Source organism: Lepisosteus platostomus, chromosome 11 (genome assembly GCF_059453375.1).
Source record: "Lepisosteus platostomus isolate fLepPlt1 chromosome 11, fLepPlt1.hap1, whole genome shotgun sequence".
In the NCBI taxonomy this organism is placed as follows: domain Eukaryota; kingdom Metazoa; phylum Chordata; class Actinopteri; order Semionotiformes; family Lepisosteidae; genus Lepisosteus; species Lepisosteus platostomus.
This window is the reverse complement of record NC_142621.1, coordinates 37768541-37785265: the sequence shown is the minus strand read 5'-3', so window position 1 is coordinate 37785265 and position 16725 is coordinate 37768541. Positions and strand designations below refer to the sequence as shown.

The 16725-nt window shown below is 36.5% G+C and overlaps 1 protein-coding gene across 3 annotated transcripts in view; it reads left to right on the top strand.

Moving 5' to 3' along the window:
- Positions 1-688: 688 nt before the first annotated feature.
- Positions 689-16725, top strand: part of fdxr (ferredoxin reductase) — a 29454-nt gene continuing 13417 nt past the window's right edge. Inside the window, exons 1-6 of one of the 3 annotated variants that reach the window (XM_088599540.1) lie at positions 690-1454; positions 3014-3111; positions 6308-6403; positions 11943-12065; positions 13759-13872; positions 14225-14326. In XM_088599540.1, the coding sequence (XP_088455666.1) occupies positions 1382-1454; positions 3014-3111; positions 6308-6403; positions 11943-12065; positions 13759-13872; positions 14225-14326 (606 nt within the window). In that variant the 5' untranslated portion in view covers positions 690-1381. Of the gene's footprint in view, positions 1455-1676; positions 1900-3013; positions 3112-6307; positions 6404-11942; positions 12066-13758; positions 13873-14224; positions 14327-16725 lie in introns of those variants that run through there. The other 2 variants (XM_088599543.1, XM_088599542.1) reach the window with 2 other exon arrangements.

Sequence of the window (16725 nt, the reverse complement as noted above, 5' to 3'; positions counted from 1 at the left end):
GCATATTTCCCTGGTGCTGGACCTCCCCTGGTGCTGCTCGAGGAAGTGTCACCAGTTACTGAAAACATAATGAAATGTATTCAAAAATAAATTTGCTTATTTAAATGTAATACAGACTCAAGAAAAAAACGTTCTTAATAGGCCATACTGTTTAAAATTTAAGCTTGACATTCATTGTAATGTCAGCACTGGGACCTCTTGAGATTTATTTTTCTGTTTTAAAAGGGAATTAATTACAGTAGTTCGAAAATACCGTACATTACTTTTGACCAAACAAGCTGCAGTCTGTTTTGTTCTGATGTACTATTTTTATGGAATCTAACTAGCTGCTTGTTTGTAAAAGAAGCTGATTATTTAAAGTAAATATTTTACACGCACTTCAGGTGAAAAACAACTGGTAGAAATTACCACCATTACAGACTTTTTGATAGCAAATCTTGAATTATATTTTGGTATTTATATAGTTTTTTATTTTGTATAATACAATGTATATAATACTAACATTTTAAAAGTGGCTACATAAAAAGAGAACACACGCGCACAACTATAATTTATGTTAAACACGCTACAGTGTTGCCGTGTTTAAATAACCTAGTAGTATTCGTCTGGTGAAATAGGAGGAGGAGGAGAGAAAAAAAAAAGTGGGGGTGGGAGAGAAAGAAAATGTGAGTCCTTTCCTCGCAGACATCGAAATACTGTAGGAAAGCGGAACCATTGTTAATGTTTGGCTTGTTGTTGGGGACAAATTATCTTGTAGGAAGTAACGTGTGTAGTGTAGCTAGAGTGGTCTTTATTCACACAAAGTTTGCATTTTGTGTCTTGGGATGTCAGATGAATTCTAATTTATTTGATTTAAAAAGAAATTGCGAATAGGATGCATAATATCTCGAGAACAATTTAGCATTTTCCCATGTAAATAGTATTGCACCTTAGTCTTGAATACAGCCAAATGTTAAATTAAAATGTTATTAAACAGTTCCTCATTTTTTAACAATGTATTAGCACAATAAATTGCACTGACAGCTTTTCTTTTAACAAGAATATGCTACCTTTCCGTTCATAGGAGGTGTAAGCATAACATGCAATGCCAATGCTTTTTAACTAAATTAAACAAGTCATTGAGATTTACCGTACTGAACAGTGGACTGCTGTCCGGACCGCAGCGAACTAATGCCGAAGTACAAAGGTGGATTTTTGAAAGAAGATTAACGTTAGAAGATTTGTGTTTTGATTCACGAAATCCATTTTTTGCAGTCTTTGAACTGGAATGCACCAGCTAAAACAGCGGACGTGTATTAAGGGTTTTCTTCAAGTTTACCGATAAAAAAGAGACTTTTCACATTATAAATAATAAAGAACAGTGCATCATTGGGAGTCCAGTATGAATACTTGCAGAAGAGTATCGTTCCTGAAGGCGTGTGAATTTATTCATGGAATAAGGTCCCGTTTTCACAGTAAGTGTCAAATTCATGAGTCGATTTGTTTTTTAAACATCCTTTATAAAAAGTTTAGTTTAATCGTTTACTGGAAGCCTGTAGTCCTGTATAGAGACGTGAAAAACTGAATCAATACAGTATGTTTAAATTAACTGATGAATGTCGTTTTACTTTCGTTTTATACCGTGTAATTAGTGACGTTGCAGGAAGAAATAACATGAGAAGATCAAGTATTTGAAGCAGGACTTCAGTGTGAATTGTGCAACATTAGGTCTCAGACATCTGATTATTGATGTTATTAGGTTGAAATTACGTTTAGTAATACTGGAGAAAGTGCAATTCTTTTTTTTTTTCATTTTTCCTCTCAGCTGGGAACAAATGATTTTAACTAATCACCGGTTTCGACTCTCTCCAAATAATGTGTGCCTCCACTCTCCCAGGCTCTTCAAGGTTTATCCACAAGGTTATGCTTTCCACGAGTTTGTCATTGCATTTTTTAATTTTATAAGGCCACGATTGCAAAAGCAGTAAACATGTTGACTGTGGCTGTTTTGTAGATCTTTTTAGACGTTGTCAGCGAGATTAACGATAGAATGAATTGGGAGGGATCACCTCTAAAAGCCTTGTATTGGAACGACAACGTAAGAATACGTTTCGCGGTACCATGAGCCATTTAAATATTTAATGTTGCGGTATTAGTGGTTGCTTTGACACAGTTGAGATTTGGGTTTATGAAGTGGAAGTGACAAGAGTGCATGTTCATGGATCCGGTAATGAAAGGGTGAATCTTGAAGGTACTGGGAGAAACCGTGTTGGAATCCGTTTTGAGCACACTCTCAATAAGTATACAAATTTTGCAATTTGATGAGTCCGCCTAAATCAAGACTGCACGAGCGAACTGACCCATAATTGATTATCAATATGCGGGCATTTTTTGGCTTGAAACCCAGCCTGCTGGTGAAATAGGGCATCCTCACTTGCCAGTCCGAGCCTGTTCATTTTCTCTCTTTCTCTGATGAATCGAGTGTTAGTTTCAGCTTTGTTGATGGCTGATTCCTTGTCTGTCAATGTCTGGGAAAATTGTGTGCACAGATATTTTTGAACAAGATCAGTGTGGTAGAGGAGGGATGATGGTGTGTGGTGCAGGTAATACTTCTTATGAGTTTCAATCGTCACATTGAAGCAATTGTCCTGTTGCGCAGGATAGTCTTGCTTCCCAGTGCTTGGGAGATAACATCTTGCTCCCAGTCCTCCTTCCACTGTGCGGCCTTCATGTTTGCCCCGTATGATCCCAATTCAACACTTATGGGGTGAACTAGGTTGTTGTACTCTACCACTGATTATTGCAAGGTTGTGTACAGCTTTGCAGCTTCATTGGAAAGGTGTCCCCCAAACACTTGCAGTGGGATCTTCACATACTACACACTGCATTGCTTCCACCTTCACCTCGCCCTGCCCTCCAAAGGACAGAGTGGCTCGTTTTATTTTGAATGAGACCAAGGATTGTTTCTGGAAGAGGATACTTAAGATTTATGGAAATACGAGAATTGTTTCTGTTTGTTCTCTCGGTTATCTAGGTACTCGAAGTGTGGCCTCCACAGCTGCTCATCAGCCCAAGGTTTGTATAGTGGGCAGTGGGCCTGCCGGATTTTACACTGCGCAGCACCTGCTCAAGGTGAGTGTTACCATGGTGACAGTTTTATGTGCTGTTATATGTCACATAACAGTGAAGTGAACCACTGATTTTAGATAAGAAAACTACCAGCATATAGTAGTATATTTCAGGCTTTACATGCCAATATGTCTCATGCAGTCTACGTTTTGGACAACTTTGAAAAAATGATAATACACATAGGTGTAAAGATAAGATGGTATTGAAAATATGGCATTGTGTAGTCTTTTTCATTAGATTCTGACCCCAAGTATGCAGGTTGTAAAACCTGAAATGTTTTTAACTGCTGTGCTGTGGGGGCTTTATTAGTTTTCTAGTAATTGATTAAACACTAAATAACAAGTCAGAAAGTAAATTACACAGGTAGTTTTTTTTTTATAAAGTTGTTTTGCAGGTGCATTTCAGTGTTGGATAAAATGTGTCCTCTCCTATATGTGGAAAGCACTTTGAGATCTTTTGGAATGATAAATGCTATATAGTTGTCATTAATTATTATTGATTAGATTTTTCATTTGATAGATTTCATTTTTAATCTTACAGTTCATATAGTTTGTAGAATTCTGTCTTTATCTTTTTTTCAGCCTTCATTTACTGGTGCTTTTACAAGGTAACCATTCTCCAGTAGCATGGGGTTATATTTTTAAACATCTGCTTTTATTTAAAAAATGTGACTTGTCCATTAAGAAACAATTTAGAGCAGCCATTTTTCTACCAGTTGACATACAGTAAAATTAGTTTTAAAATCCTTCACCGTGCTCCACGGTACATCTGAGGTCAGTGCTGCATTCTTTTGAAGAAATGATCTCTTCTAGATTTTCAGATTTTTTAATATCATGCACTCCTGACCAAATCTGTTGCAAAAAACAAGTGCTACATGTACTGCAAGAATCTTATGAGTGGCTTATTTAAGTGTTTTTGTACAAATACTTGAAAACTACCCGCATCACCTATCACAACTATATGAACTACAACTATCCTTTGCTGCTTTAAATATATGATACAGGCTCTTTTTTGTTTTATAATTGATGTGAGCTCTAGAAAAAAGCTTGTTTGCTGTGACCTTTGAGACTTTCTTCTCAAGTTAAAAATACATATTTGACCTGGTGCTGCAGAACAGACACCTCAGACAGGAAGTAGCAGCACATTTATGTGATATCAACCAGTGCAGGTACAAAAGCTCTTCTGTTTTAGATATGATCATTACACTATCCCAGAGGCTTCAGAAATGTACAGAAAGTGGTAATTTCAATTTTTTTTGCTTCTTGTGGGTTGCTGTTTTGCTGGACTCAGCTAATCTCACCTCAACAGGAACAGTACTTACTCATTACGTGTGAAATGCACACATGAAGCGCTGTAAAGCTTCTCACTGGTTTAATGTTACAGGAACTCTTCAGTTAGCGTTTCCTTACGCAAGTTTATTAAAGCTTTTATCTCTGAAACCACATTCTTGAATCCTACACTGCACCTCTCTTTTTTGATTAAAGTCATTTCAGAAGTACTATTAGAATTTTTTTTAAATGTGTTGTTTCCTATGGCTGATTCTCCAAAACCAGCCCCTTCATTAGAAGCTTGGAAAGCTACAGAAAAAAACAATAGGAAACTGTACCATAACCTGTAAACACACAAGCCAGTTCGGAGAAAGACATGAAAATGGTATTTTCCAAAACAGGCTTAGTAGGTGCAAAACTAAAACTCTTTAGATTATTTTTATGCACAACCACAGAAAAATAAACAGCCAAAATAGTGTTTCTTCTTTTCAGCGTGGAATTAACCTTTGTTTGTTCTTTTGCATAAGAATGAAAGTGTAAGATGTATCAGCTAAATGTGAAGCTCAAGGAGTAGTGGAAAAACCAAGTTGCTGTTAGTCAACAAAAATAGAAATGTGGAAAACACAACAAAATTATTTATAATCTTCATAATAAATCAATAAATAGAGCATTGTCCACCAATTATGTTTCAAAAGTGTTCCATTCTAATGGTACGTGGATGTCCTTGTAGTAAGATAATGTTAGTGCTGGGGCCATTCCTACAAAGCCTCTTGAACCTTGTTGTCTTCACTAACCTCAGAGAACTTCATTTTGCTGCACTGAGGAGGAAGGCAGCTCTAGGAGGTGAAGATCATCATTTGGCAACAGGACAGCCATGGTGACAGTTACCGGGCTATGTATTGAGAATTGACACTGAGAACTAATACTCCACCTACCTGACACTCGATGGCTCAATGAAGAAACTTCTATAGATATCTGTAATAGTACTTGTGTCTTTGCGTTTCATGTCATTTATTGTAAATATTTCTCCTTTTGAAGTCTGCCACTTAGTTTACAACCTTACCACCACCACCAAGATGCAAAGAAAACACATGCCATATTATGCTCAGTACTCCCTGACAGTGGTAGGTGTATAATAGTTAATGTTCATAAATTTGCTTGTACAGCAGATTTTTGACCAGACCGGATATTTGATTTCTGTATTGATTTGATTTTTAACTGCCTAGTTTGTTTCATGATTGGTGGATAATTCTCTTATTAAAGTAATTTTATACCAACAGATTTTAATTGTATATTAGGTATTTTGCCATTCTTACTCAGCCCCACGCACAGGAGGGATGAAATTGGGCCAGATCCTGTGTCAGATTGACTTCAGATGGGAGATCAGTTTATTCTGTTTTTTAATGAAGACCATTACCAAACATCTGCAGAGTGTGCTATCTACTGTGCAGTGGTATACTGCACTACCAGTGTTGGAGGGGTGGTGTTTTTGCAGGTATTCAAGGTCTGCTTTAAATAGCAGTACCCGGAGAACTGGAAGGAGCTCTTATATTGATCCTCGTAAGCCAAAAACCAGTTGGTTGAGTTAATTAAAACCTGAGTTGAAATGAAAACCTGTAGACACACCAGTCCTCCAGGAGTTGCCCTGGCTTTTTGTCAATGTTGGCAATTTATTACTTCCATAATTATTGTTTTAATATTGATAATACCAAAAGCAAGAAAGGCAGAACTGTAATAATTTCCCTAAGGATTTTTGCAGAGCTGAGCAGCAAGATTCTATATCTAATGTAGGTTGCAAAAGAAGGTTTTGCTTAGAAGCAAATATATTTCTATATTTTTAAATATATTTCTATACCAGAAGAACTACTAGAATAAATAATTTTTTGGGAAAAAGCAGACTATATTGATGTAATATCCTCCTTATGCTGCAGAATCACCAGAGCCTCCAAGTGGATATTTATGAGAAGCTGCCTGTACCATTTGGTCTTGTGCGCTTTGGAGTGGCACCTGACCATCCTGAAGTAAAGGTCAGTCTGTCCACCTCTCTGTCAGTCCGGCAGGTGCATTAGTGTGGTTTGTTGATGACGAGCAGAGACAGAAATCTGCAACCTGTGTCTTGAATTTAAGCAGCATCTTATTTTGGTTTCAACAATATAGTCATTGACTATTTAAACCTAAAGACTTCATTCCACATAGTAGTAGATGAAAACACAAATGCAGCTTCATTTTCAACAGCCACAGTCCTGAATGCTGAAGGTCTGAAAACTTAATTTTCTGTGGTGTGAAATTTTGTGTGAAAGTTTAATATATTACTGTTTTGTACTTTTTTTATTAATCTTTTCAGTGCTGCTCTGGGTCAGGTGTAGTATATACAGTATTTTATTTCCAAGGTAAAAGACTACACTCACAGTTTTTTCCAAATATACATTCGTTAGATTACTAACAATTAAAAAAAAAACGTTGGAACTAATGACATCAGCTGCTCCTTTAAAGATTTAAAATTGAAGATTGCACTCATCTATAGATCTAAACGAAAAAAATAGAAATTATCATAACTGTTCCACATTTAGAGAGTCACGCATTCATGATTAACTTGAAAGAAACTGTGCAGAAAGCTGGTGTTTTTAATGCATTTAATCATTAAGATGTGTTTTTTTTTCCATTTAAAACAAAAAAAAACCCAAATCTCTTGAACAGAAGTCTAGGGATAAGGTTAGTGAATTCCCCTTCTTAAGCACCACACATGTTATGTTTTAAGTCATAGCTGGAAGCTTTGGAACAATGATGAAATAGCCAAATAGCACTCCTCTGCGTTTCACTTTGCAGAACAGGTTTGACTGTGTGGTTAAGGAGTTATTGTCAAATTGGAGCTTACCATTTTTCATATGAAAACCTGTATTTCCACGTGGGGCATTGACCTTAATTTATTAAATATGAATGCTACTAAATGTTAAAAACTTACTTCAAGCTACAGTAAGTAGATTTTGTAGGAATCCAACTAGAATAAAATAAAAGTTTTTTTCTTGTTGCTTTAATTTCAATTAAAGAAATTAATTGCAATTTGAAGACAGTAACTGGCTAGCAAACTATTAGAATCTTAAACTTTGATTAGATTCTGTACTGTATGTTGAGTTGTCCTATACCTATAGTAATGCAACTTCCCTTTTCTGGTATTTATATCAACATTTTATCAAATTCCCAGGACAATATACTGAATTCATCTTGGATAGATTGGACATGTGCTTTAAATTTATAGATTTTTCCTTGAAAGGAACAGGAATATATTTTTTTAATATTGGAATATTTCTGAAATGTTTCAACATGATAGAGACGGGAAGGCTGAATAAACACCCTTATCAGTTTCAAGGCTGATTAAAGGCCTTCATTTGTAAAACACTAAGGACATAGGTTTTGACAATAAATTCAGGAAATAAGAAAACATGAAGGATAAATATATAATATTTAATATGTATAATATAAAAATAAGGGTATGCACATAGTTGTTGAATTAGTGAACGAATAGTAACTGACACAAATGTAAAATACCTGCATCGGCAATATGGCGTGGTTAGTTTGATATGGCGTGGTTAGTTTTCCTGGAAGTGAAATGGTGGCACAATGAACAGACACAAATTATAAAAGACAAAGTTACATTTAAGAGCATAAAAAATATAAACTAGTATTTACAAGCATTAACAAAGACAGAAACTCCCTGAGTCCAGGCCTGCTACAGTCCAAAGCTACCCTGACCCAAAGTTGACCAGACACCTGAAATACTAACTTGTTGTTAGTTGAGACAACCACTCACTTCTTAGCTTGCTATTTCATTACCTTGATTTGGTGTCTTTTATAGATGTTTCTTCAAGGGAAGAGGTTCAGTATATAGGGCTCTAGAGCTGTGGTTGGTACCAGATTTCTGTTCCTAGCTTCTGTTATAAACAACTTGGGCCACCTCAGTGCCCCAGTTCTGCTTTTGTGACAAAATTCTTATTGGTGCATAGTTGTAGAGGACACTCTACAGAACCCCCCAACCTAACCTATAGTCTGTTAACTGCATAGATCTCTAAGCATAGTGGAGCCACTAAGCAGTTGACTTGAGCGAGACATCCTTCTATAGTGACGGTGCGGTGTCTCTGTGGCTAAGGCTGGAAGGTTGCCAGTTCGTATCCCGCATAGTCGGCAGAGGAATCCTACGTTGGGGCCCTGAGCAAGGCCCTTAACCCCAACTGCTCCAGGGGCGCCGTATGAATGGCTGACCCAGCACTCTGACCCCAAGCTTCTCTCCCTGTCTGTGTGTCTCATGGAGAGCAAGTTGGGGTATGCGAAAAAGACAAATTCCTAATACAAGAAAATGTATATGGCCAGTAAAGTGATCTTATCTTATCTAGTCATTAGCTGGTCCAAAAATGTTAATATAGCTGTGTCATAATAATCCATGTTGGTAGAAATACTATACCCCACAGGACATTACAGCACAGTGCATTCTTGATGCATGTGGTATTGTTTATAATATACAAGATCAATGGTCAGGAATACATTTGGGAAATGAAAAACATGAAACATGAAAAACATGAAAATGTTTTTAAGAAAATAAGAATCTTGGTCAGTTTAACAATTTTTAGAATAATAAACTTTTAAATGCACTGATGTTTTGCATTCAAACAATAGAAAAGTAACATGTTGTGTAATCTTTTTGTTTCCCTCTCACACGCTTTTTGTTACCTGTCACCTGTTTGTTAGTCTACCTGAGTGTTTAAATGCCTCTTACCATTGGTTAAATGCCAGCTCTTTGCCTCATCGGCACTTACTCAGAAGAGTGTAGTGTTTTTTAGAAAGGTCTTCTATAGTAAGTACCTTTCATTCTAAATATGTCTAGTTTCTTAACATTGTTTGAGTCAGCAGAGGGAAAATTAGCCAATGTTACCATTGTTATGCTGTAAGATTAAACATAACTCATACCATCTGTCATTTCTCTCTAAAGTGTTGCGTTCCCGCAGAACTCATCTCTGAAATCTGCAGATGCTTTACAGCACGTCATTTGGGTATTAAAATTGTCACATTCTGTTCTTTTACTTTTGTCCATTTTGGATAAGATATGGCAGAAACAGGAATAGGACTGAGTTTCTGGTGTAACATTCTAAAGTTTAAAGTGCTAAATCACAGAGGGGATTGTTATTTTTTCCCTGTATAAAAGAAATAAGGATGTTGCAAAATCACAAAGCACATCTGTTGTCACAGGACCTGATCCAAATACTTGGATTATTTTCTAATGTTTTGCTTTTGTTTTTTTATCTGACAAATTTAACACTCGGTACAGATTAGAATAAAGAGGATTCTGTGAAACCAGTTATAAATGAATTCAAGCAGGCCGCTGTGTCAGCATGCGTAGCCTGCATAGGAGCAAGTAAAGATTTATTCCATGCCGAAAAGAAAAAAACACAACGAGAAGGCCCCACAGCCAAAACGTTGCATTTCTTTTCTTCTCTTTTCAGCATGGAATAAACCTTCACTTGTTCCATAAATAAAGGAATGTGCAAATCCTCTTTCTGTAAATCTTGCACATCTGAAAATACTAATCTGAAGCAATGATGGCTTTAGTAACAGGATTAAAATAAATGATCAAACTAGCTGTTCAACTGGTGCTGAAATCAAGATGTTTAAAAAGTTATGATTAGCTAACTGCTTTATTCCAATTCAGGGTCGCAGGGGAGCCGGAGCTTCTCCTGGCAAGCAACGGGCAGGAAACACCGTGACACATACTGTACAGACACAACACGCACTCACACGGGGTCAATTTTCCTGGAAATAATTTAGCCTAAAAGCATGTCTTTGGGCTATGGGAGGAAACCAGGGCACCCCGAGGAAACCTATGCAAAACCAGGCCTCCAACGCTTCGAAACAGCAATGCTTACAGCTATGCCTCCATGCCACCCTATTTAAAAGTAAAAAAAATACAAATAAGCCGAGACAGCAATACCGTGGCCTTGTTACACAAAGTACCAAGCATTATACAGTGCCCTGAAAAAGTATTTGCCCCCTTACTGATTTCCTCTGTTAATGCAAATGTTTAACACTGTTTTCTGGTTGTTAACCAAAATCTAATATTAGATAAAGGGAAGCTGAGTGAACAAATAACACCTTTTTTTTTGCTTATTTCATTTATTTAATGAACAAAGTTATCCAACACCATACGGCACTTTGTGAAATAGTATTTGCCCCCCTAGTTAAATCAACCCAATTTAAGAGATAATTTAGAGCCAGCTGATTGAACACAGCCAGGCTTGATTACAGCCAGACCTGCTCGATATAAACCTCACTTATTTTGAAAACATCCAGTGTGACAAATATGCAATAATAGAGCAAATACATTTTCACGGCACTGTATATGAATGCTTGATCTCTGCTTAATGCTGTTTTATTTATTTATAAAGGATTTTTCAACTCCTATTTTAAGAACGTTACTGGTTAACTTACAGATCTTTCTGGTTAGGTGGTTTTGCTAATGTTCTGTAGAACCTCAGCTGGTCATAAATTAATCACTAAGAGAATCTGTTAAATGTTGCCCAGATATCTCAATAAGTCATTTCTGTAGCAAATATGAATTTGTAAATGTTTTGTAATCCCAGAGTTTTTGCAAAGGTTAAAAACCAGGTATAATCGATTTCCAGCAATGCTGATTTGTTTATGTAGCCAAATGCTGCATACATTGCAGGATATGCTAAACATCCTATAGATATCTGGTCCAGGTTATGCCACAAACTGATTATTTGCCAAAAAATGAAGTCTTATTATACCCCAAATATTATTTTTTCAGTAGTATGGAACTATAGTAGCTCTGTTTAGACGGGTACTGAAGGGAAATATTAACAGATCACATTTTGTTTGAGGAATATGAAGTTCTGTAAATTAAGCAGTTTTTTTTAATGTGATACAAATACAAGAAGGAAGTGTTGCAAATTCACTGTTTTACATTAAAATGGTAGCTCTTGCAGAGGAAGATATGAATCAGCAGGACTTGTGTGCCTTAAGAGGAAAAGCTTCACACCACTTCCATTCATTTCCAAAAATTGTAACTGTAGTCATTTGCATTCTTTGAAATTAATTAGTAACTGTAACTACTTGCAGTTTTGCATAGCTAACCTCTAGCTAGAGTAATGAAATCTGGTAGGGAATCCATAGTGAGCCATATCTTCCTGTTACCAGTAATTATTGTGCAGTTTCTCCATTGCTTGTTCTGTGGCCTTGTGCAGAGGAAAAAGTGGGTGGTTTTTTAATCGGTATCACGACATATTTTACTAGTCAAATTGTCTTCTGTTTAAATGATAAAAGCATTGGTTAGCTGTGGTTTTGTGCTTAAAAGCATGGAAAAGTGTTTGGAAACCATTGTTTGTGTTTATCGCAGTTTGTTTTGTTTTGTCATTTTCTACAGCACCCGACTAACTGTAAGTACTGAACTGATCTTGGAAAGAAATCTGTGACATTTGTCACTTTTGGCAAAATTATTTGCCAGGGTTTTATGCTTTTTTCTGCAACCCATTAACCCATTTTCTACACTTTGTCGTACAGAATGTGATCAACACCTTCACTCAGACAGCCCATCATGAGCGCTGCAGTTTCTATGGGAATGTGACCGTGGGCTCTGATATCACAGTGGACTTGCTGAAACGGGCATATCATGCTGTCATACTGGTGAGTCCATTTTCATTCCATGGGGAAAAAGGAGGTGACTCATTACATTGCTGTTTGGTCCATTTGTCTTATGATCTGCAGATATTTATGCAAGCTAGTACTATGCTACATTTTTTAAAACTGGTTTGCTTTATTTTTAGTATATTTGCATCTGAAACATGTAAAGCTGCTGTACTATTATTTTTTATTTTGTGCCTAGCATTGTATATTGCAGCCTACAAAGGATTTAATTCACAGCTGTGCAACTGAAATCAGTCAACAATGACTTATTTCATAGTGTTTTGATTCTTTCACAATATAATTTTTTGATCAAGCCTACACTTTCTCTGTTGTTTCACCTCTTTCTGTCTAAGGCACAAAAAATGAACTACCATTTTCCTACGTACATGAAATTGATTGTTAGAGACAATCTGCCAGTGCAGAACATATTTTGTTAACAAACAATTATATTACGTACCAAGTCTCTTCCTATCTGAACTCCACTCTGTTCAACTGTGCCCTGTTCAGAAACATGGTTGACTGCTGTCCATTTTTAGATGTTAAGGCAAAGTGGTAGTTCTGTGAGGGGATTTAATCTTGCTTTTACAGATACTGCACTGAACATTTGAATCCTCTCTGCCTGCACAGAGAAATCCAAACTCTCACACACATGCATGTGTGATTGGTGGTTCTTACCAAATTCTTGACATCAGGCCACCCACTTGCACTACTCACTGCTCTCCTTCGCCTTCCTTGGTCTTCTGTAACTATCTTGTTAAGTGAATCTCCCATTTTGTGACATTCCCATTTGCCATGCTGCAGACTGTCATAAAATGTTTTCCCACGTAACCCAACCCAGTTTCGCCCAGTCGACATGACTGCTGCTTTGGCTCTGTGATAGTATGTTTTAGACATAGAACTTTATAATGTTAGTGCTGCTGTGTGAATCGACAGAGGGTTTTATTTCATTCAATTTTTCAGCCAGTGAAAGCAGTTTAGTTTGATAAAGCAGCAACTTTTTAGTGTATGGTAGGAGGATAGAGGGTCACCATAGCATGCCGATAGTGCTGATGCTTATAAAAAGTCAACAACAAAAAAATTAAAATACAGCACTGACAAAATTGTAAAATCACACTTCAAATACAGTTGGATGGATAAAGAATACATCTGACTTAGAATACATCTGACATATTTAACAATTTTAAGGAAATTGTTTTTTATAATTTAATAATTATGGTCTCCCTGTGTTCACTTGGGTTTCCTCCAGGTGCTCAGGTTTCTTCCCAAAGTCCAAAAACATACTGGTAGGTTACTTAGCTTCTGGGAGAGCTGGACCTGGTGTGAGTGTGTGTGTCTGTGTTTGTGTCTGTCTGCCCTGTAATGGACAGGCATCTTGCCCAGGGTGTATCCCACCTTGTCCCCGTTGCTTGCTGGGATAGGCTTCAGCTCCCACTTGACCCTGAATTGCAAGAAGCGTCTAGAAAATATGTGTGTATTTTTCAAAAATAAATTAGAGAAAAGGGATAGTCATACCTAGTGCTCAAGAGGTCCACTCAGTCTTTCTGTACTAAGTTGTGTAGAAATTAATTTCTCTGAAAGCATTTTTTTATTTAAGTGTCCTCCTTTTTTTCATAATATGTGGATAAGGTGGTCAGAAAAGTAAGCCTCTGTTCTTTTAGTGTGCTGGTGCTCGTGACTGTATGTGTCCCCACAGAGCTATGGAGCTGAAGGAAACAGGAGTCTGGGGATACCAGGAGAAGGCCTGCCTGGGGTTTACTCTGCTAAGGATTTTGTGGGCTGGTACAATGGGCTACCCGAAAATAAATCAGTGAGTCTGGTTCAATACTTGCTCCAATCATTGTTTTAAACAATTTATCTCCCTGTAAAACTTGTGTACCAAAATGTGTACCAGATGTGTAAGGTGTAGCCTTAGGTATAGGTCTATTAATTACTAATAATGTACACTACTGTTTTCTATACTAAGTGAGTGCTTTAATCTTTCCTCAATATGTTTGGTTTTAGACTGAGTTAGTTTGCTTCTTAACCTGCAGGCATTTAAAATTTAAGTCACATTTTTTTTCCTCAGCCTTGACAGAAAGACCTCTAGATTTGTCAGTGCTGGAAAGACCTTTCATCCTTGAGCCTTATCTTTGTTGGTGATTTTTTGTGGGTCTTTTCAGCTGGAGCCTGACCTCAGCAGTGAGACAGCCGTAATTCTGGGGCAAGGAAACGTAGCTCTGGATGTGGCTCGGATACTGCTGTCTCCCGTGGAGCTTCTCAAGGTGACACTTTTTCTTTTAATGCCCGAACAGACCTCTTACTGGGACTCCCAACAGCCAGTCGGGGTGTATCAGCAGGGGAATTGTTCAGTGAAATTCTCAATGAGAGAACAAGATATTTGTAGATGATGTGTGTATCATGTGTGAAAAATGGAAGATGGTTCTGTAAGTCTACATCTACAGGAATTCATGCACAGCCCCTAACAGTGATTAACAGTGAACAGTCAATTTATAAGTTACTGAACCAAGTAACTTATAAATTGATATTATCAAATTGGTACATCTTAATAAGAGAAAGAGCAGATTCCAATTAAAAAGCATTACATGCAGTTTTGAGTAATGGCATACTGAAGATACTCCTACATTTAACTGCTGCTTCAACTCAAAACTAAAACCTTATCAAATTGTAAACAATGAAAAACAATTATACACACCTTATTTAAAAATGGAGATGAATAAGTAGTACTATATCTTTCAAACAATAAGCAGTTAGAATATTACAAATTACGGTCACTAGGGATTTTCTGTGTAAAATACTTCTCAAGTGGACCTACAATATGTAATAAACAGCTGTTTTAAAAACAAAGATTGCAGTACTGCTGTTACATTTTGATTATCAATAAACTCCCATTCCGTAGTACCCAGCAATTCATAATCTTTCAAGATTTAATAATGCTGATGAAGACTGGAGACTTCAGACACTCAGTGAAACTCGGTTAAAGGTTATGTTCAACGATAAGAGCAAATGGCTATTAAAAAGGAATGTGTTAATTATTATATTTTTATTGCACTAAGGTCTAAAGAGCTATTTTGTTACATGTTCCTGAACATATAGTGCTGTACTTGAAACTGAAATGCTTTCAGCTGATACAATCAGGTTTCACCAGCTCAGTGGCAATGAAGTCTGAAATAATGTGAGGTGGCAAGAATTAAAATCAGTTCATGAAGTTTGTTTGGTTCTCTAAGGCAACATTTAAGTGTGGTACAGTACTATATATTTCCCTAAAAATGTGACCTTGAGGTCTTTAGGAAATCTTACATATTTAAGAACTTTTATAAGATAATTATTATAATACAAAATGTCTTTTCTTATTGGTGAGGATCCCCAAATGCTTTAATGTAATTGTCTTCTTCCAGAAACTTACATTTTGCACAACATTTTTGGACAGTTTCTAAGTTCCGTGCTCCTTTGGTTTTAGGAGATGAATTATACATTCTCATCCTGAAAGGACCAAATGTATCACAGGACATGACTTTGATGTTACAGTCTGTCCAGCACTCATGATAGAAAGCACTGACATCTTTATTACTATCTAGTGATTTGTATAGATTGATGCGCTTTATTGAACATGCCATTTGTCAAAAGGACCATGTCCAGACCATTAAGTAAAAGTATTCCTATTATCTTTATATACCTATAATTACATCAGCTCTTTATAGGTCAACTCTCATTTCCTTGTGAGATTATCGTCTAGATCAGAGGTCAGCAATCTACAGCATGCATGCCATTATTTGTACGCAAAGAGAGTTTTTAACAGAATGTAAAATAAATGTCTAATAAGTAGACATATAATAAGAAATTAAGTAAAATATAGAAACTATGCTTGGCTATTCTGTAATTCTCTATATCATGCTTCCCAGTGAAAGATCTTTGGTGGAGAAAAAAACATTCATTTGGTTTATTTGCTGCATTATTTTTATCAAGGCTTGCCTATTTTTTCACAGAAAAGCTCCCAATCCACACCACTGATAACATTTTTCACACTCAAGTGTAAAGTCAAACATATATCACGAAATGGTGATCACAAAGAAAGCAAAATTAGATGTTTGCTCATTTCAGCCCTTTTGGGGAGGTGAATATGGATTTGTTCCATTGTGTGATTTTGGCGTGTACCCTGTACATGTGAGAACTGGCAACAGAATTTTATATGAGATTTCAGGATTTTGTAACATTTTGGTCCAACATATTCGTATCTGATTAAACCAGACTGCTTTGATACCTATGGTTTTTTCAGTGTTTCTGGGGATGGCTGTTGAGGATTTTGAAATGCAGCTAATTGAATTACATTGCTCAGGCTTATGGAACTTAGGTTTGGGATCACAGTGTCTGTCATGACCTGTTGGAAGTCCCTGCCATTGAAATTTGACTTTGAAGAAAGTGGCATTTTCACTGCTCTCAACATTTGGATCAACATACTTCAGTATTTTCACATGCGATCCCAGTTCTTTAATAATTAACAACTGAGCACTGTGAGGTTAAAATGTCAAGTTATGAGCCAGATATAGGAGAACTCAAGGGAAAGCAAGACAGGGATGACACTAAATGATAAGAATATTAATGTGTATTGTGGGTATAAATTATTAATTTTATATCTAAATATAAGACTATTGACTTTTAAAAA